The following is a 19,827-nucleotide window of genomic DNA, read 5'->3' on the forward strand; positions in this document are numbered from 1 at the left end:
TTTCGTCCCACTAGAATATTCGCCAAAGATTCATTCGTCTTCTCCACTTCTCTTTCTCCCTGCAAAATAGATCGGGGTAAAAGGACCACACCTAGGGGGTGTTGGCCAAAGGCCCTCCGATGCCTAAGTTAGGTACGGTATTTTAAGGAAAACCGAGTGGCCGGAGCCGTGTGTGGTGGCTGGAGCCTTGTGTCAGAGAGAGAAAGAAAGTGGTGGCTAGGGTTTGTGAGAAATAATTTATGCAGAGTTTCAGTAGGAATTTAGACGTACCTTGACCTTTGTGCATAGCTAAGTATTTATAATGGTCTCGAAGATTAGGGTTTCAGAGGAATAATTCCATAGATTGAAGGAAATTATTCCTCCCCTATTTGGAATTGATTTGATTAATTAGGGATTTGATTTATTAGGGTAAATCAAATCCCTAATCGTGGTAGGTATCAGATCAAATCCTAATTTAATTAGGTAACTCCTCATTTAATTGGGAATTGGGGTAGGAATCAAATCAATTCCCAACTTAATTAGGTAATTCTCAATTTAATTGGGTAACTCCCAATTAAATTGAGTAACTCTCAATTAGGTTGAGTAATTCCCAATTAGATCAAATAATCCCCAAATGGAAGGAATTATTTGACCTAGGGTATGATTTAATTCGGTTCCCACAGTAAACATATCAAACCTAAATGCTTTCTACATTGATGCTTTGCATGAAAAAAAAATTAAACAAAGAGCAGAAATTGAAGCAAAAATTCCATCAGGAACCAAGAATGAGAGAGAGAGAGAGAGAGAGATTCGTACCCCTGACATCTTGATGCTCTGCATAAAGAAGATTCATTGAAGCAAAAAAAACTGAAAGGAACTATTGTGTAATGGCATGAGGATGTTGGGTCGTGTGGAGAGTGTTAAAACTGACATGAACTACAGCGGATTTGAGTTGGTTTTTAAATTTGTTTTTTAATTTGTCTCTGCGTTCTTCAGTTCTTTTCTAGGCAACCGTTGTTCGTGGGTTAGACCGTTCTTCACCCTTTCCCTGTGGTAGCACAGCATGACTCTTTTTTTCTTTGCGAGAGACTTTTTTTTTTTTTTAATGAAATTTATTTTAGAATTAAAAAAGATAATAAATAGTTGTATTCTATAAAAATAGAATTCATTATATGATTTATCTTTTAATTTTAATTTTTTTAATATGAAAAAGTGTGAATTTATTATATTATCCTCATTTAATTAATAATTTTAATTCTTAATGTTTGGATTAATCAAATACAATTTCTGATATTTTGAATGTTTCACCATTCTATGCCTTTTGCTTTATATATATAGATAAATGCATGGTATGACAACAATCCATCTTCCCTAAAATTGAAGCAACTAAACCCTCTCACTTACTCTTCTTGTGGCGGCGGCAATTTTTCTTGTGGTGGTGACGGCGACTTGTTTTGTTTGGGGTTAGGTGTTGGGTTTTATGTATTTTGTGGGCTTTTGTTGTTTTGGGCCTCCTATTTTGGTATTTTGGGTTTTGTTTTATTTTGTTACGTTTGAGCCTTGTTCTTCTTTTTGTTAGTTTTTTGGCAAACAAATTTCATTCATTTCGACCAAAAACATCGTGAATTGTTTGCTCTGCCTTAGGAGCTGGTCGATGATGACGAAAATTATCGCGAAAAGAGCTCCAGGGTTCACGCTTCTCCGAAAGGGTAATCCTTCTTCTCTCTATTCTCTGTTTGGGCTCGTCTTTTTCAGAAGCCAGTTTTGCTCTTTTGCTGTCAATCGTTGTCATACTGTTAGTGTTAAGGAAACCATTGATTTGGAGGATTTGGTACAAACGCGTTGTAAATCTGGTAATCTTGGGTTAGATGAAGCACTGGGTCACTTCGATTCCGTAATTCAAATGAAACCCATTCCCTCGATTTGGGCTATTAATCATTTGCTTGGGGCAGTCTCCAAGATGAATCAATGTTCCGCTGTAGTTTCTATGTATAAACAGATGCTGGCTTGTGTTGGCTTACACCCGGAAGTCGGTACACTGAGTGTTGTTATCAATTGCTTGTGCCGTATGAATCGGGTGGACTTGGGTTTCTCTGTTTTAGCAACTATCCTTAAACATGGTTTTCAGCCCAATGCTTATACTTTGAATGCTTTGCTTCATGCGATTTGCAAGTACAGGTCGCTTTCTGAGGCAATGGATTTGTTCCAGAAAATAGAAGAGAAAGGATTAGCATGCAGTGAAATCACTTACGCTACTATAATTAATGGGTTGTGCAGAGCTGGGAAAACATGTGTGGCGCTTGAGATACTCGAGCAAATGTATGAAGATGGAAGGTTTAAGCCTGACCCTCAATGCTATAATCCGATCATTGACCGCTTATGCAAAGAAAGAAGAATAGATGAGGCGCTGACCCTATTTCAAGATATGATCAACAAAGGTGTTGCGCCAAATGTCATCACTTACACTTCATTAATTTATGGATTATGCAACATGGGTCTTTGGACAAGAGCACTTGCTCTGTTTGAAATAATGAAAAACAAAGGCATAAAGCCTAATGTTTTCACTTTCAATTCCTTAATTGGTGCTTCATGCAAGTCGGGTAAGTGGGAAGAAGCTGTGCTGCTATTTAGAAACATGATTGATTGTGGCACCTTCCCTGATATTGTTACATTCAGTTCTGTGTTGGATGCTTTGTGCAAGGAAGGGAAGACGGCAGAGGCACTTAACCTTGTGGAAGAAATGTTCCGTAGAGGTGTAAAGCCTAATGTTGTCACCTACACCTCCTTAATTAATAGCCTCTGCCATTCTGCGCAATGGAAAGAAGCCACAAGGTTGTTTAATAGAATGCTGGATGAAGGAATTGCACCAAATGTTGTAACCTTTACCACTGTAATACATGCTCTTTGCAAGGAGAGACGGATCGACGAAGCGCTCTCCGTGTTAGAGCTAATGTCCCAAAGAGGTATGAGGCTTAACATTTTCACTTACAACTCTCTAATTTATGGCATGTGCTGTACAAATCAATGGGCTGAAGCCACAAGGTTGTTTGATGAAATGGTAGTTCAGGGAGTCTTACCTGATATCATAACTTTGACAATACTTTTGGATGCTCTCTTCCAAGGAGGGATGCCAGAAGAGGCTCATAAAGTAGTTGAGGCCAAAGTTAAATATGGTATGGAGCTGAGCAAAATAACTTGCAGTATGCTAATTGATGATTATTGTTTTCGTGGCAAAATGGATAAGGCAAAGAAGGTCATTGATTTAATGGTGATAAAACATCATGCCCCTGATATTGCTTCTTGTTATAAAGCCTTGGTCAACGGCTATATGCAAGCTAAAAGGATAGGTGAAGCTTTGAGTCTCGTTGAGGAAATGAACGAACAAGGAGTGATCCCGATGTGGAAACCCTAAAAGCTTTGAGAGGTTTGCGTCCTAAAAGGCATGTTGTATCTGCAGAATAGTTCCCCATGAGACTGGTGGAACTAGTTACATTTCTGTTAAATCTTTAACTGCTAATCATGTCATTGCATTCTAAACTTGTATGACCAAGCAATATTAGTGAATGGAAGTGGTTTCAAACAATTATAGGATCCTAACCCTAAGGAAACCATTGATTTGGAGAAATTGGTAGAAATGCGTTGTAAATCTGGTAATCTTGGGTTAGATGAAGCACTCTTCAAATCCATAATTCAAATGAAACCCATTCCCTCTATTTAAGCTAGTAATCATTTGTTTTGGGGCACTCTCCAAGATGAATCAGGTTTCCGCTGTAGTTTCTATGTATAAACAGATGCTGGGTTGTATTGGCTTACACCCCGAGGTCAGTACACTGAGTATTGTTAACAATTGCTTCTGCCCTATGAATCGGGTGGACTTGGAAAGAAAGACGAGTAGACCAGGCTGTGATCCTATTTTGAGATATGGTCTTTGGAAGCGAGCACTTGCTCTGTTTGAAATAATGAATGAGAAAGGCATAATTCCAGATGTTGTCACTTTTACTTCCTTAATTTCTGCAGCATGCAAGTCTGGAAAATGGGAAGAAGCTGTGCGGCTATTTAGAAACTTGATTGATTCAATCCGGGGGCAAGCTTATGAATCAGTGCCAAGCTTCAAGCAACTGCAAGTTCTTACATTGTGGTTCTTCTGGGATTAATTGTAACAACCCTGGTCACTGTTATGAGGGTGTTTGAGAGCTCTGTTTATTGCTTGCAGCCTCCAGGGGATTCACACACTAGAAGATCAACTTTCGACTCGTTTCTGGCAGGCTGCATTCCGGTTTTCTTTCATCCTGCAACTGCGTATACACAGTATTTGTGGCATTTACCGGAGAATCATACCAAGTATTCGGTGTTCATTCCGGTGAAAGAAGTTGAAGATTTGAAAGAAGGCATCATTGAGAACACTTTGCTTGGAATTTCAATGCATGAGGAATTGGCCATGAGGGATGAGGTTATAAGGCTAATACCAAATCTGGTATATGCAGATCCCAGGTCAAGATTAGAGACCGAAGATGCATTTGATTTAGCTGTTTAGGGAATTCTTGAGAGGATAGAGAATGTTAGGGAGGTTATTAGAGAGAGGAAGGATCTTGGTATTGGTTTTGCAGATGAGGATAATTTTAAGTTTACATTTCCTGAGACACCAGAATAAACTTGGTAGATTGTGTTTAGAGAACAAAAAGAGATAGAAGAACATTGCAGGATATTGAAATTCATCAAACTATAATTATTTCCATTTAGTTGTGGAAATATTATATGAGACAATGCCAGTTTTTACCTCTGTTTCTTACACTAGCAACTAAAGAATTTATATTTAGTCCTTTTTTTTCAGAAAGTAAACCAGAGAAGAAAAAAAAAAATAGAAAGGTTATTATATAAAGTACATGGTAAGTTTCAATAAATAAAAGGAGATACATTTTGTGTAGAGGTCGCTATACTATGAGTTTGGCAAAAGCTAGGGTCATCCGCTCTCTCAGCAACCAAAAAAGTAAAAGTAAAAAGGAGAAATATTTTTGGGGCCCGTCTAATAGTCATTTCGATTTTAGTTTTTATTTTTTATGTTAGAGTATGGAGGAACATGATATATATATATAGAGAGAGAGAGAGAGAGAGAGAGAGAGAGAGAGAGAGAGAGATGATGAGAGGGTTCGATTTTAGTTTTTTTTTTTTATGTTAGAGTAGGGAGGAACATGATATAGAGAGAGAGAGAGAGAGAGAGAGAGAATGATGAGAGGGAGGAGTAACAAAAGTGAAAACAATTTCAAATATATTTGTTTTTAGATTTTGTGTTCACTTTTGTTACTCATTCATCCCATCCTCCCCTCTCATCTTCTCTCTCAATCTCATCTTCATTGTCATTCTCACTAAAATTTTAATACTCTAGCAAAATATATGAAAGCTAAAAACTAAAGTTGAAATAGTTATCAAACGGGCCTTTATATTCTCATAAACACGTGAGTGATTGTTAGTTGAAGAATGCCACGAATCACTTGAAAATTTTAAAAATAATTTAATAAGTGCTTGGAAGCATATTCATGGAGGAGGATTATGAACTTATTCCCCCGAGCCTCATTGTTTAAACAAGCTTATTGCCCTAAACAGTTAAAACTGCCCTAATTACTGATCATCATGTACGCTACTTCCTAGCTGTTTGGACATTGAAGTCAATAGTTTACTCTGTACACCGGTTTGCCAATCATATTTCAGTCGTTGGGTTGAGCAAGAAACATTATCATCCTTGCCACTAAACCCATCACAATAGTCACCATTACAGCCCACTGCTCGGTCGTTTTGTTGTCCCAACCTTACTGGTTGATGGGCTTAGATTAATGTCTCTAGCTTTTTATACATCTTGGTGCAATGCATGTATTATGAAGGCCAATAAACAAAAAAAGTTCGAAACACATCTCGCTCTGAGCCGTACTTCGTGGCCTAATCAAATGAGAAATCAATGCCGAAATTGAAGGATCAAATTTTGGAGTGAAGCATGGTTGGCCGCCTCCTTTCATACAAGGTTTGTCAATTTTATTTTGTATTTAAATTTTTTGCATTTAATTATTTTATTTTCATTACTTCAAAACAAAAATAAAAATACCAACGGAGTCTAGCCCATATTAAAAAAAGTCATTAACTTGTAAACCAATAGATTCAAACCTCATTGTGCCTTCATAATGTAAGTGAGAAACCTCCTTCCCTGTAATTTTAGATTACCTTCTCTGGACCTATTTTTCTTGACATATTCTCCTTAACAAAACAATTTAACAAACTAACGTTTACCCTTATTAAATGAAGTTATACTTTAAAAAAGAAATGTCAAAATTTAAAAAAGTCTAAACTTCACGTTAAAAAAGGGACATTTCCTCTTTTTTTAAAAAGCAGACATTTTTTAAATAAAAAAGTTGTCATTAATTTTTTTAATAAGATGGTAAGAAAGTTGTGAATGGGATAAATTGAATACATTTAATAAGGGTAAACTTGGAAAGCAAAAGTGTTGTATAATATATTGTGACATTGTTTTAAGTCAAAGAGAATGACCTCAAAAACAATTTAACTAATTTTGCTTTGTCGGTTTTGGCTTTTGAGGAAATGTAGTGGTCACCTCTTTCTAATTAAAAGACGTGCGAATTTTTATTTTATTAATTATTCTCATGCTGATTTTATTTTTCAGAGGCCAACACGTGGCTTACTTTTTACCAAAACTAACATGTGTTTTATTTGTTGTTTTTTTTCTTTCCATAATTGGATTTTTCTTTAATACTAACCTCTCTACACACACTTCTGCGTGTGCGAGAGGCTTTTAAATCACAAACGCTATGTGCGACTTACAAAGTTTCGTAAATATTTATACTGTCTGACAAACTTTGCTTCTTTAGTGCTCTGCCTACTCTTTTCAACTCATTCAATTGGTTTCAATTTGATTGATTTTAAACCTACATTTTCTCAACTTTAACCAGTGGTCTTCACCACCCAAATAAAAATGTCCAATTGGTTACATGTTTTCAATTTTGGGTTTGTTTTTATTTGTTTATGCTGAATTGAAATTACCCTCATTTTGATGTTGCTCCTAATTTCATGTTGCAGGATTCGCTCCCAACGATCTATCCATTGCTAGGTACAGGTATACGCCCACATTCACCTACCTTTACATTACTTTCTTTGTTTGCTAATTATACTTTTTCTTTTCTTCTATAGCGTGTAAACTGCTAAGATGGATGTCTAGAAAAATAAGGTCAATAAAAGAAAATACTTGAGACTGTCATCCAAAAAAATACAATTACAAAAATAGAAAAATTAGAAAAATTGTAAGTCGCACGTAGCGCATGATCGAAAAAGATCTCCCGCACACGCGTGGGAGGCTAGTGGTATTATACATAAAGAGGATATAAGCAACATTACAATAACAGATTCAATACTAATAATATATAGTTTGACAAAAAAAGACTAATATTATACAGAAAAGTTTAATTAATAAGTTAATATATAAAAAAAAAACTAATAATATATAGTTTAATTAAGATTTTGCATGCCCCAGTCTTGGAGAGGCTTGGACATAAAGCCCCCTTTTAAAATGGAGGGTGGGCATGGTCTTGTAACGGGCTACTTTGTTGTCATCACTCAGCTTGAACATGTAGCGGCCCCAAAGCACAGCAGAAAATATCAAAGCCTCTCTATAAGCAAAGTCCTTCACCCACACAAATCCTTGGACCCGCCTGTTTAAATCAACAAATTTATTTAGAATTCCCCATAATTTATAAGTCTACTCATCCTTTGTGCATGTTTTAATAAAATGTGGCATTTGTTACTGATCATATCAACATTAATTTATTTCTTACACTGAAGGCTGTGAATTTGAAAGGGCTTTCCTGTTGGAAAAGACCATTTTCATCAAGCCATCTCTCTGGCTGAAATTCTTTTGCATCATCACCTATATATATATATATATATATATATATCAGCCTGCCCATGCCGTAAGCATGGTATGCCACCACATCACCTGTTTTGACACTAAATCCATTTGGCCAGGTATCATTAGAAAAACAAACCTTCCCATTCTACGACAGCATCAAACAAACTTGTTAAAAGTAATTCTAAAGATTCAAATTCAGAAAGGTCAGCAGACAGTGTTGTTTATATCAGGTTAGCCTTGCAATTGTGTTTGAATTAGAAGTACCAGTGGAAGAGCAGGGTACAGCCTGGTTGTCTCATTCAAAACTGCAAGGAGATATTGCATTTTCTCAAGGGTCTCTTCAGTAAGGTTGTCTGAAAGCTCGTCAATGCTCGAATTATCTTTCAGATTTGTTGCTTCTCTAACTTCCTGTGAAATCTTTTCTTGTATATGAAGATGCTTGCAGAGCATATAAATAAACCATGTAAGAGTTGCTAAAATATGAAAACTATGAGAGAATATTTGTTTGTGGGAATTTTCTATGTATTCTTCTCTTTGTAGGAGGTCATATTTATAATACAACAAAATCTGAATGGGCAAATAAATAATAAATTCCTAAATCTATTTACAATAGGAAATCAGGAATTAAAGTAAATCAATTACAAATAAAATAGGAATCCTTGGTATGTAAGGAAAGTAAGTCAATATCCACAAGTCACGCCAACACTCCCCCTCACGTTGGTGCATAGATGTCGCCAATGCCCAACTGATCCAGTGAATTGTGGAATGCTTTACTGGAAATCGCCTTTGTCAAAATATCTGCCAATTGATCCTCGGATTTCACAAAAGGAAACTGAAACACTTTAGCCTCAAGCTTCTGTTTGATGAAGTGTCGATCCATCTCAACATGTTTAGTACGATCATGCTTTGAACTGGATTCTGTGCAATGGCTATAGCAGCCTTGTTGTCACAAAAGAGATTCATTGTAGATGTAGGTTTATACCCAAGTTTAGTAAGCAACTTTCTGAACCAAAGAAGTTCACAAATCTCTTTAGTCATGCCTCTGAACTCGACTTCTGCACTGGATAAAGCTACTACATTCTGTTTCTTGCTCCTCCATGTCACCAAATTACCTCCCACGAATGTGAAGTAACCCGATGTGGATTTTCTATCTGTTACATTACCTGCCCAATCTGCATCTGAATAACCATCAATATTTAGATGATCATGCTTTGAGAACATAAGTCCTTTTCCGGTGCAGACTTCACATATCTAAGTATCCGAAGAACTGCTTTCATGTGGTCTTCACTTGGAGAGTGCATAAATTGACTGACAACGCTCACTGCATAAGCAATGTCTGGTTGAGTATGTGACAAATAGATCAATCTTCCCACTAACCTTTGGTATCTTTCTTTGTTAGTTGGAACTTGATTCGGATATTCTTCAAGATGATGATTCTGAACAATAGGAGTGTCCGCAGGTTTGCAATCTAGCATTCTGTGTCATCAACAAGTCCAAGACATATTTCCTTTGAGAGAGAAATATGCCTTGCTGCGATCGAGCCGCCTCAATTCCCAAGAAATACTTGAGTCCACCTAGATCTTTCATCTCAAACTCTGTAGCCAGATAGTCTTGTAGCTGTGATATTTCCTGTTTATCATTCCCAGTAATAATCATATCATCAACATAAATTATTAATGCTGTTACCTTCCCTTTCCGATGTTTCAAGAACAAAGTATGATTTGAGTTGCACTGTTTGAAACCATTGTTCTTCATTGCCATGGTGAACCGTCCAAACCATGCACGTGGTGACTGTTTCAACCCATACAATGCTTTTCGTAGCCTGCAAACTGTTCCAGTCTGAGTAGTATTATAACCAGGAGGAATGTCCATGTACACCTCCTCCGTGAGTTCGCCATGTAGAAAAGCATTCTTTACAACAAACTGGTGTAGTGGCCAATCCAAATTAGCTGCAAGGGACAATAAGACTCTGACGGTGTTTAACTTTGCAACTGGAGCAAAGGTTTCTTCATAGTCTATACCATAGGTCTGTGTGTACCATTTTGCCACAAGTCTTGCCTTGTATCGCTCGATAGATCCATCTGCATTGTGTTTTATAGTAAACACCCATCTACATCCGATAGTCTTTTTTCCTCGTGGTATAATCTCCAATGTCCAAGTCTGATTTTTCTCAAGAGCTTTCATCTCCTCTTTTATAGCTTGGACCCACTTAGGATCTTTCAATGCTTCAGAGACCTTGGTTGAAATATGGATAGCAGACAACTGATGCACAAAAGCCTTGAGTGGTTCAGACAGCTTCTCAGTAGATACATGATTTGCAATTGGATACTTGGATGTCTTGCCAATATCAGGTGAATAGCGGTTTGGTGGCTTCCCACGATTTTGCATGAAAGGTAATTGATATCCAATAGTTTTATCCTCTAAATGTACAAGTCTAATAGGAGTAGTTACCTCAAGGATATTCTCAGGAGATTGGTCTGTTGGTACTGTTGAGTTAGAGGGGGGTCTTCATCTTGTTGTTATGTATTGTCTGTAGGTGTGAGACTCGGATCAGAAATATCTTCGTATGGATCAGGTGGGTCAGGTAATTGATCGCTATGAATGAGCGATGGGTCACTTTTCGGCAGAGAGTAATCTTGTGCTCCAGACTCGGGATGATCAATCATTTCTGTACATAGAAGAATTTCTTCGTTTTCCAAGTTGCTCCAATTCTGATCTTCATTTCGTATCTCCCCCTGAAGCGTAGAATTGGATGATGGGTCATGGAAGAACAGCTCAGATTCCAGAAAGGTCACATCCAAAGTGACATAGGTACGTCGGGTAGGAGGGTGATAACAACGGTAGCCTTTCTGATGAGTGGCATAACCCACAAAAACACAACGAAGCGCACATGGATCAAGTTTGCTACGTTGATTTTTGTGGAGATGAACGAAAGCCACACATCCAAAGATTCGGGGTGTGAGTACCAAAACAGAGGGCAGAGGTCTGTGTTGCGCAAGCACCTATAAGGAAGTTTTAAAGGTCAATACACCAGAAGGCATGCGGTTGATTAGGTGAACTGCAGTGACAATAGCATCATCCCAGTGATGGCGAAGAACATGAGCGCCAATCAGAAGTGCTCGGGCGGTTTCAAGAAGATGTCGATTCTTTCGTTCAGCAACACCATTTTGTTGCGGTGTCTGAGGACAAGTCGTCTCATGGATAATTCCATGTTGTTGGAAGTAAGTCTGAAAGTCATGATTGACAAATTCTCCACCATTGTCGGAGCGAAGAATTTGGATTTGAGCATTAAACTGAGTTTTCATCTGTTTGTGGAATGACTGAAAACGGGAAAACACTTCGTTTTTATTCTTCAGCAAATAAAGTCATGTCATCCGTGTACAATCATCTATGAATGTGACAAACCATCGAACAAAGAAGGAGCAGTGATAGGTGAAGGTCCCCAGACATCAGAGTGAATTAACGTAAATGGAGTAGTACACTTGTTCGTACTCAACGGGTAGGGCACACGGTGACTCTTAGCCAAAATACAAGTATCACATGTGAAGTCATAGTCCTTGAAACCTAAGAATAAATCTGGTATAAGATGTTTCATATAACTAAAAGACGGATGTCCCAATCGACGGTGCCACAACCAAATTTTCTTTTGTTTGCTATCAAAGGGATGCGTCACACTGTTAGCCATGCCAGGACTGAAGTCATCGACATAATATAGCCTCCCTCTCTTAGTACCACAACCAAGAATCTCCTTAGTGTGAATATCCTGAAGCAAACAAAAACTCGGGTAAATGAGTACACAACAATTCAATTGTTCATTAAACTGACTAACGGATAACAATTTAGTGGATAAAGATAGAACAAGTAAAGTTTTAGACAGTGTGAGAGAGGATGATAGTGCAACATGCCAGCCCACAGGGATAAGTAACGCCATTGGCATTTGCAATACAGGTTCGTCGAGGTTGTGTAGTATTCAGAAAATCATCAGAATCAAACGTCATATGATCAGTTGCACCGGAATCAATTATCCAACTCCTGGAATCAATCTTATTGGAAGTATGGAATCCATAACCAGTACCATTACTGGTCGTATTACATTGTCCTCAATCTTTAAGAGTAGCCCACCAATCGGGGTAGCCATGCAATTTAAAACAAGTCTCACGAGTGTGTCTCGGATCACCACAATATGCGCAATCTAGTCCATGTGTCGGTGTCGTTAGTCGAGAAGTCATAATCTGTGCAGCGGAAGATGCATAGGATACAGGTAGAGTAGGAATTCGGATCGGGATCGAGCCCGAGTTGGGGCTGGAGTCGAGTCGAAATCGGGATCGAGGTCCGAATCATAGACAAATTCGGGGTTGTGGTCATCGTCGGAGTTAGGGTCGAGGTCGTCTTCGAGTCGGGGTCGGGGTCGTCGTCGTCATAGTCGAGGTCGAGGTTGGGGTCGTCAAAATAGGATCCTGATTCCAGATCGGGTTCGGGGTCATCAAAATAGGATCCTGATTCAGGATTAAATTCGAGGCCAAAGTCTGCATCTGTAGGAGCTGAGCCATTTGGGCACGCAACTCAGCTATGGTTGGTTGAGAAAGAGAGAAGGAGTCGGTGGTGCTACCTCCATGAGGGTTGAAAAAATCATCAACCCCCATAGCGGCGGCGGGGGTTTGAAACTAGAGTCAGCAATTCCAAGATCGCCCTCTGATACCATGCTAAAATATGAAAACTATAAGAGAATATTTGTTTGTGAGAATTTTCTATGTATTCTTCTCCTCGTAGGAGGTCATATTTATAATACAACAAAACCTGAATGGGCAAGTAAATAATAAATTCCTAAATCTATTTACAGTAGGAAATCAGGAATTAAAGTAAATCAATTACAAATAAAATAGGAATCCTTGGTGTGTAAGGAAAGTAAGTCAATATCCACAAGTCACGCCAACAAAAGTGCTAGCCGTTGTATCTTTTCCGTCTGCAATGAGGCTGAGGACCATGTCTCGCAAGTACTTTGGATCAGTCTCTTCCGATGCCAAAAGCCTTTAAACAATGTCTACTTTCTTCAACTGTATATTCAATTATATTAATCAATAATAACATGAAATTAATTCAATCCAGGACAAACATGACCTAGAAGGTAACGCACAGCTCGTAGCTTATCTTCTGAATTATGAGTTGTTTCAATCTTGTCTTTGATTAATTTATAAACAAATTGATCTACAATTTTCATATTCTTCCTTAATGCTGCTTCTGATTCAATGTTTAAGAACCTTCTGATCCTCTAGGAGAAATCAACATAACCATACATAGTGCTTTCGTTTGCCACATCAAAAGAATTGGAAAACCGGGTACCTTCTTCATTTGTCCCACACAAAGTGTCTAGTTCGACATCAAGGAGACTGAAAGAGAAACATATCCACCAATAGTCGGCTCCTCCACAACCACAAAGTGAAAGAAACCAAAGGCCAAAGTGTTTCATTCAGCTAATAGCTTGTATACCTCAAACGCCAAAGTCTTACCTGCGCATAATCTACAGCATTAACTGAACCAAACAAAATAGATCATCTCAGTTGCAACCACTACCACGTCTCTAGAATTGTATTTGGAACAAAAATTAGAGCAGTTTCGAGAGAGAAGATTCTTACCTGATGCTCTGCCAAAAGGGGGATTCTAGACCCCCAACTCCAATAAGTTAGAACAAAATACGAGAAGAAATGGAAACAGCTATAAAGAACAGAAAAAATGGAAGATAAAAAATATAATGAAGAACTCATTTGTGAAGATTGGCGAAGAAGTTTTGATTATGCAGTTCAAATTTGGAACTGCAAAAGTTATGAGGAAATAGCAGCAGTTATGTGGAAATAGAACTCCAAGTCTAATGTGTGCTTTTCTTTTCTTTTCTTATTCCTTATTCCTTATTCCTTATTCCTGATGCTTCCCCACCCTTCTCTCTGTTTTGAGTCTCTATTGCGCTGCTTTCTCCTCCAGCAAATGACCCACCCCATATCTTTTTCTAAAGTTAGCTTTCATCCTTTCTAAAAATGCAATAGATATCTGTTTGCCAACAACACAGTACGCAGCAAATCCCATAAAACACACTTAGATGCATACAAAGGAGGAATTAAACTAATTAAATCAAAAAATTGAAAAAGAATAATAATAATAAATATCTTGTAGGTACTCTAAGATATGGAAGTCTTCCCCTGCTTCTTCTTACAAAAGAAAAGAGATAAACTTCAACAGAGGTGGAGGAATTCATTGTGTGGAAGAAGACGGAGGGCATGAATGGATGAATGAATTAGTGTTAGCATAATCAAATTAAACCGCAAGGCCATGTTTTAAAGATAAAGAGAGACATCAATGCAATGCAGTTAAACTTGAGGAGAAGGGAAAAGAATTAAAAATCAAAATCAAATAGAGAGAGAGAGAGATTCATACCATTCACATCAAACCCATCAAATCTAAATGCTCTTCATTGGTGCTCTGGAGAAAGAGCAAATATAATAAAAAATTAGAGATAGTAAACATATCAAACCTAAATGCTTTCTACATTGATGCTTCGCATGAAAAAAAAATTAAACAAAGAGCAGAAATTGAAGCAAAAATTCCATCAGGAACCAAGAATGAGAGAGAGAGAGAGAGAGAGAGAGAGAGAGAGAGATTCGTACCCTGACATCTTGATGCTCTGCAGAAAGAAGATTCATTGAAGCAAAAAAACTGAAAGGAACTGCTGTGTAATGGCATGAGGATGTTGGGTCGTGTGGGAGTATTAAAGCGATATGAACTGCAGCGGATTTGAGTTGGTTTTTAAATTTGTTTTTTAATTTGTCTCTGCGTTCTTCAGTTCTTTTCTAGGCAACCGTTGTTCGTGGGTTAGACCGTTCTTCACCCTTTTCCCGTGGTAGCACAGCACGACTCTTTTTTTCTTTGCGAGAGACTTTTTTTTTTAAATGAAATTTATTTTAGAATTAAAAAAGATAATAAATAGTTGTGTTCCATAAAAATAGAATTCATTATATGATTTGTCTTTTAATTTTAATTTTTTTTAATATGAAAAAGTGTGAATTTATTATATTATCCTCATTTAATTAATAATTTTAATTCTTAATGTTTGGATTAATCAAATACATTTTCTGGTATTTTGAATGTTTCACCATTCTCTGACTTTTGTTTTATATATATAGATAAATGCATGGTATGACAACAATCCATCTTCCCTAAAATTGAAGCAACTAAACCCTCTCACTTACTCTTCTTGTGGCGGCGGCAATTTTTCTTGTGGTGGTGACGGCGACTTGTTTTGTTTAGGGTTAGGTGTTGGGTTTTATGTATTTTGTGGGCTTTTGTTGTTTTGGGCCTCCTATTTTGGTATTTTGGGTTTTGTTTTATTTTGTTATGTTTCAGCCCTTGTTCTTCTTTTTGTTAGTTTTTTGGCAAACAAATTTCATTCATTTCGACCAAAAAAATCGTGAATTGTTTGCTCTGCCTTAGGAGCTGGTCGATGATGACGAAAATTATCGCGAAAAGAGCTCCAGGGTTCACGCTTCTCCGAAAGGGTAATCCTTCTTCTCTCTATTCTCTGTTTGGGCTCGTCTTTTTCAGAAGCCAGTTTTGCTCTTTTGCTGTCAATCGTTGTCATACTGTTAGTGTTAAGGAAACCATTGATTTGGAGGATTTGGTACAAACGCGTTGTAAATCTGGTAATCTTGGGTTAGATGAAGCACTGGGTCACTTCGATTCCGTAATTCAAATGAAACCCATTCCCTCGATTTGGGCTATTAATCATTTGCTTGGGGCAGTCTCCAAGATGAATCAATGTTCCGCTGTAGTTTCTATGTATAAACAGATGCTGGCTTGTGTTGGCTTACACCCGGAAGTCGGTACACTGAGTGTTGTTATCAATTGCTTGTGCCGTATGAATCGGGTGGACTTGGGTTTCTCCGTTTTAGCAACTATCCTTAAACAGGGTCTTCATCCCGATGCTTATACTTTGAATGCTTTGCTTCATGGGGTTTGCAAGTATAGGTCGCTCTCTGAGGCAATGGAGTTACTCCGGAAAATAGAAGAGAAAGGATTAGCATGCGATGAAATCATTTACGCTACTATAATTAATGGGTTGTGCAGAGCTGGGAAAACATGTGTGGCGCTTGAGATACTCGAGCAAATGTATGAAGATGGAAGGTTTAAGCCTGACCCTCAATGCTATAATCCGATCATTGACCGCTTATGCAAAGAAAGAAGAATAGATGAGGCGCTGACCCTATTTCAAGATATGATCAACAAAGGTGTTGCGCCAAATGTCATCAATTACACTTCATTAATTTATGGATTATGCAACATGGGTCTTTGGACAAGAGCACATGCTCTGTTTGAAATAATGAAAAACAAAGGCATAAAGCCTAATGTTTTCACTTTCAATTCCTTAATTGGTGCTTCATGCAAGTCGGGTAAGTGGGAAGAAGCTGTGCTGCTATTTAGAAACATGATTGATTGTGGCACCTTCCCTGATATTGTTACATTCAGTTCTGTGTTGGATGCTTTGTGCAAGGAAGGGAAGACGGCAGAGGCACTTAACCTTGTGGAAGAAATGTTCCGTAGAGGTGTAAAGCCTAATGTTGTCACCTACACCTCCTTAATTAATAGCCTCTGCCATTCTGCGCAATGGAAAGAAGCCACAAGGTTGTTTAATAGAATGCTGGATGAAGGAATTGCACCAAATGTTGTAACCTTTACCACTGTAATACATGCTCTTTGCAAGGAGAGACGGATCGACGAAGCGCTTTCCGTGTTAGAGCTAATGTCCCAAAGAGGTATGAGGCTTAACAATTTCACTTACAACTCTCTAATTTATGGCATGTGCTGTACAAATCAATGGGCTGAAGCCACAAGGTTGTTTGATGAAATGGTAGTTCAGGGAGTCTTACCTGATATCATAACTTTGACAATACTTTTGGATGCTCTCTTCCAAGGAGGGATGCCAGAAGAGGCTCATAAAGTAGTTGAGGCCAAAGTTAAATATGGTATGGAGCTGAGCAAAATAACTTGCAGTATGCTAATTGATGGTTATTGTTTTCGTGGCAAAATGGATAAGGCAAAGAAGGTCATTGATTTAATGGTGATAAAACATCATGCCCCTGATATTGCTTCTTGTTATAAAGCCTTGGTCAACGGCTATATGCAAGCTAAAAGGATAGGTGAAGCTTTGAGTCTCGTTGAGGAAATGAACGAACAAGGAGTGATCCCTGATGTGGAAACCCTAAAAGCTTTGAGAGGTTTGCGTCCTAAAAGGCATGTTGTATCTGCAGAATAGTTCCCCATGAGACTGGTGGAACTAGTTACATTTCTGTTAAATCTTTAACTGCTAATCATGTCATTGCATTCTAAACTTGTATGACCAAGCAATATTAGTGAATGGAAGTGGTTTCAAACAATTATAGGATCCTAACCCTAAGGAAACCATTGATTTGGAGAAATTGGTAGAAATGCGTTGTAAATCTGGTAATCTTGGGTTAGATGAAGCACTCTTCAAATCCATAATTCAAATGAAACCCATTCCCTCCATTTAGGCTATTAATCATTTGTTTTGGGGCACTCTCCAAGATGAATCAGGTTTCCGCTGTAGTTTCTATGTATAAACAGATGCTGGGTTGTATTGGCTTACACCCCGAGGTCAGTACACTGAGTATTGTTATCAATTGCTTCTGCCCAATGAATCGGGTGGACTTGGGTTTCTCTGTTTTAGCAACTACCCTTAAACATGGTCTTCAGCCCAATGCTTATACTTTGACTGCTTTGCTTCATGGAGTTTGCAAGTATGGGTCGATGTCTGAGGTCATGCAGTTGTTCCGGAAAATATAGAGAAAGGATTAGCATGCAGTGAAGTCACTTACGCTCGTATAATTAATTTGTTATGCCGAGCTGGGAAGACATGTATTGCACTTGAGATACTCGAGCACATCTATCAAGATGGAAGGTTTAAGCCCAACCCTCAATGCTATAATCCAGTCATTGACAGCTTATGCAAAGAAAGACGAGTAGACCAGGCTGTGATCCTATTTTGAGATATGGTCTTTGGAAGCGAGCACTTGCTCTGTTTGAAATAATGAATGAGAAAGGCATAATTCCAGATGTTGTCACTTTTACTTCCTTAATTTCTGCAGCATGCAAGTCTGGAAAATGGGAAGAAGCTGTGCGGCTATTTAGAAACTTGATTGATTCAATCCGGGGGCAAGCTTATGAATCAGTGCCAAGCTTCAAGCAACTGCAAGTTCTTACATTGTGGTTCTTCTGGGATTAATTGTAACAACCCTGTCACTGTTATGAGGGTGTTTGAGAGCTCTGTTTATTGCTTGCAGCCTCCAGGGGATTCACACACTAGAAGATCAACTTTCGACTCGTTTCTGGCAGGCTGCATTCCGGTTTTCTTTCATCCTGCAACTGCGTATACACAGTATGTGTGGCATTTACCGGAGAATAATACCAAGAATTCGGTGTTCATTCCGGTGAAAGAAGTTGAAGATTTGAAAGAAGGCATCATTGAGAAAACTTTGCTTGGAATTTCAATGCATGAGGAATTGGCCATGAGGGATGAGGTTATAAGGCTAATACCAAATCTGGTATATGCAGATCCCAGGTCAAGATTAGAGACCGAAGATGCATTTGATTTAGCTGTTTAGGGAATTCTTGAGAGGATAGAGAATGTTAGGGAGGTTATTAGAGAGAGGAAGGATCTTGGTATTGGTTTTGCAGATGAGGATAATTTTAAGTTTACATTTCCTGAGACACCAGAATAAACTTGGTAGATTGTGTTTAGAGAACAAAAAGAGATAGAAGAACATTGCAGGATATTGAAATTCATCAAACTATAATTATTTCCATTTGGTTGTAGAAATATTATATGAGACAATGCCAGTTTTTACCTCTGTTTCTTACACTAGCAACTAAAGAATTTATATTTAGTCCTTTTTTTTCAGAAAGTAAACCAGAGAAGAAAAAAAAAATAGAAAGGTTATTATATAAAGTACATTGTAAGTTTCAATAAATAAAAGAAGATACATTTTGTGTAGAGGTCGCTATACCATGAGTTTGGCAAAAGCTAGGGTCATCCGTGTAGTCTTTCTTCTTGCTTTTTGCGCTTCGGCCCGCCTTCACCAACCGAAAAAGTAAAAGTGAAAAGGAGAAATATTTTTGGGGCCGTCTGATAGCCATTTCGATTTTATTTTTTATTTTTTAGTTTTTAGTTTTTGAGAGAGAAGAGTAGCAAAAGTGAAAATAATTTCAAATATATTTCAGGTTTTAGTTTTTGTGTTCACTTTTGTTACTCATTCATCCCATCAACTCCTCTCATCTTCGCTCTTAATCTCATCTTTACTCTCATTCTCACTAAAATTTTAATACTCTAGCAAAAAATATGATAGCTAAAAACTAAAGTTGAAATGGTTATCAAATTGGCCTTTATATTCTCATAAACACGTGAATGATTGTTAATCGATGAATGTCACGAATCACTTGCAAATTTAAAAAATAATTTAATAAGTAATTGGAAGCATATTCATGGAGGAGGATTATGAACTTATTCCCCCGAGCCTCATTGTTTAAACAAGCTTATTGCCCTAAACAGTCACTGAATCATCATGCAAGCTACTTCCTAGCCGTTTGGACATTGAAGTCAATAGTTTACTCTCTACACCGGTTTGCCAATCATATTTCAGTCATTGGGTTGAGCAAGAAACGTTATCATCTTTGCCACTAAACCCATCACATTAGTCACCATTACAGCCCACTCGGTGGTTTTGTTTTCCCAACCTTACTGGTTGATGGGCTTAGATTAATGTCTCTAGCTTTTTATACAGCTTGGGCTTAGATTAATGTCTCATTTTATTTTTTTTATTTATAAAGGCCAATAAATAAAAAAAAGTTCGAAACACATCTCGGTCTTAACCGTACTTCGTGGC

At 37.8% G+C, this 19,827-nt stretch overlaps 3 protein-coding genes and 1 long non-coding RNA gene across 6 annotated transcripts; 2 read left to right on the forward strand and 2 right to left on the reverse strand.

The window, feature by feature from the left end:
- Positions 1 to 1,570: 1,570 nt before the first annotated feature.
- Positions 1,571 to 4,755, forward strand: LOC148920303 (uncharacterized). Its single transcript, XM_089047089.1, is given in 2 exon segments — positions 1,571 to 3,368; positions 3,371 to 4,755. Coding segments are annotated over 2 exon segments (1,806 nt in total). The 5' UTR covers positions 1,571 to 1,633; the 3' UTR covers positions 3,442 to 4,755.
- A 2,734-nt stretch (positions 4,756 to 7,489) lies between these two features.
- On the reverse strand, positions 7,490 to 8,335 carry LOC103335019 (cytochrome P450 704C1-like). The gene is made up of 3 exons (XM_089044590.1): positions 8,150 to 8,335; positions 7,936 to 8,030; positions 7,490 to 7,688 (listed from the first exon to the last, which is right to left on the reverse strand). Exons 1-3 carry the CDS (start codon positions 8,333 to 8,335, stop codon positions 7,490 to 7,492), a joined length of 480 nt encoding a protein of 159 aa, XP_088900716.1.
- Positions 8,336 to 12,615: 4,280 nt separating this feature from the next.
- LOC107880430 (uncharacterized) lies at positions 12,616 to 14,640 on the reverse strand. 3 transcript variants are annotated; one of them, XR_016124546.1, is made up of 4 exons: positions 14,542 to 14,640; positions 14,312 to 14,356; positions 13,226 to 13,392; positions 12,616 to 12,939 (listed from the first exon to the last, which is right to left on the reverse strand). It is a non-coding gene; the product is annotated as an uncharacterized LOC107880430 (long non-coding RNA). The 3 variants fall into 3 exon arrangements; XR_016124545.1 differs by having other exon boundaries at positions 13,226 to 14,356; XR_016124544.1 differs by lacking the exon at positions 14,542 to 14,640 and having other exon boundaries at positions 13,226 to 14,492.
- A 601-nt stretch (positions 14,641 to 15,241) lies between these two features.
- LOC103322703 (uncharacterized) lies at positions 15,242 to 18,809 on the forward strand. Its single transcript, XM_016791417.2, has one exon. The coding sequence runs from the start codon at positions 15,375 to 15,377 to the stop codon at positions 17,181 to 17,183; it is 1,809 nt and encodes a 602-aa protein (XP_016646903.2). The 5' UTR covers positions 15,242 to 15,374; the 3' UTR covers positions 17,184 to 18,809.
- The last annotated feature ends 1,018 nt before the right edge of the window (positions 18,810 to 19,827 follow it).

The sequence above is a fragment of the Prunus mume genome, linkage group LG2, assembly GCF_029339155.1.
Source record: "Prunus mume cultivar Tortuosa linkage group LG2, ASM2933915v1, whole genome shotgun sequence".
In the NCBI taxonomy this organism is placed as follows: Eukaryota; Viridiplantae; Streptophyta; class Magnoliopsida; order Rosales; family Rosaceae; genus Prunus; species Prunus mume.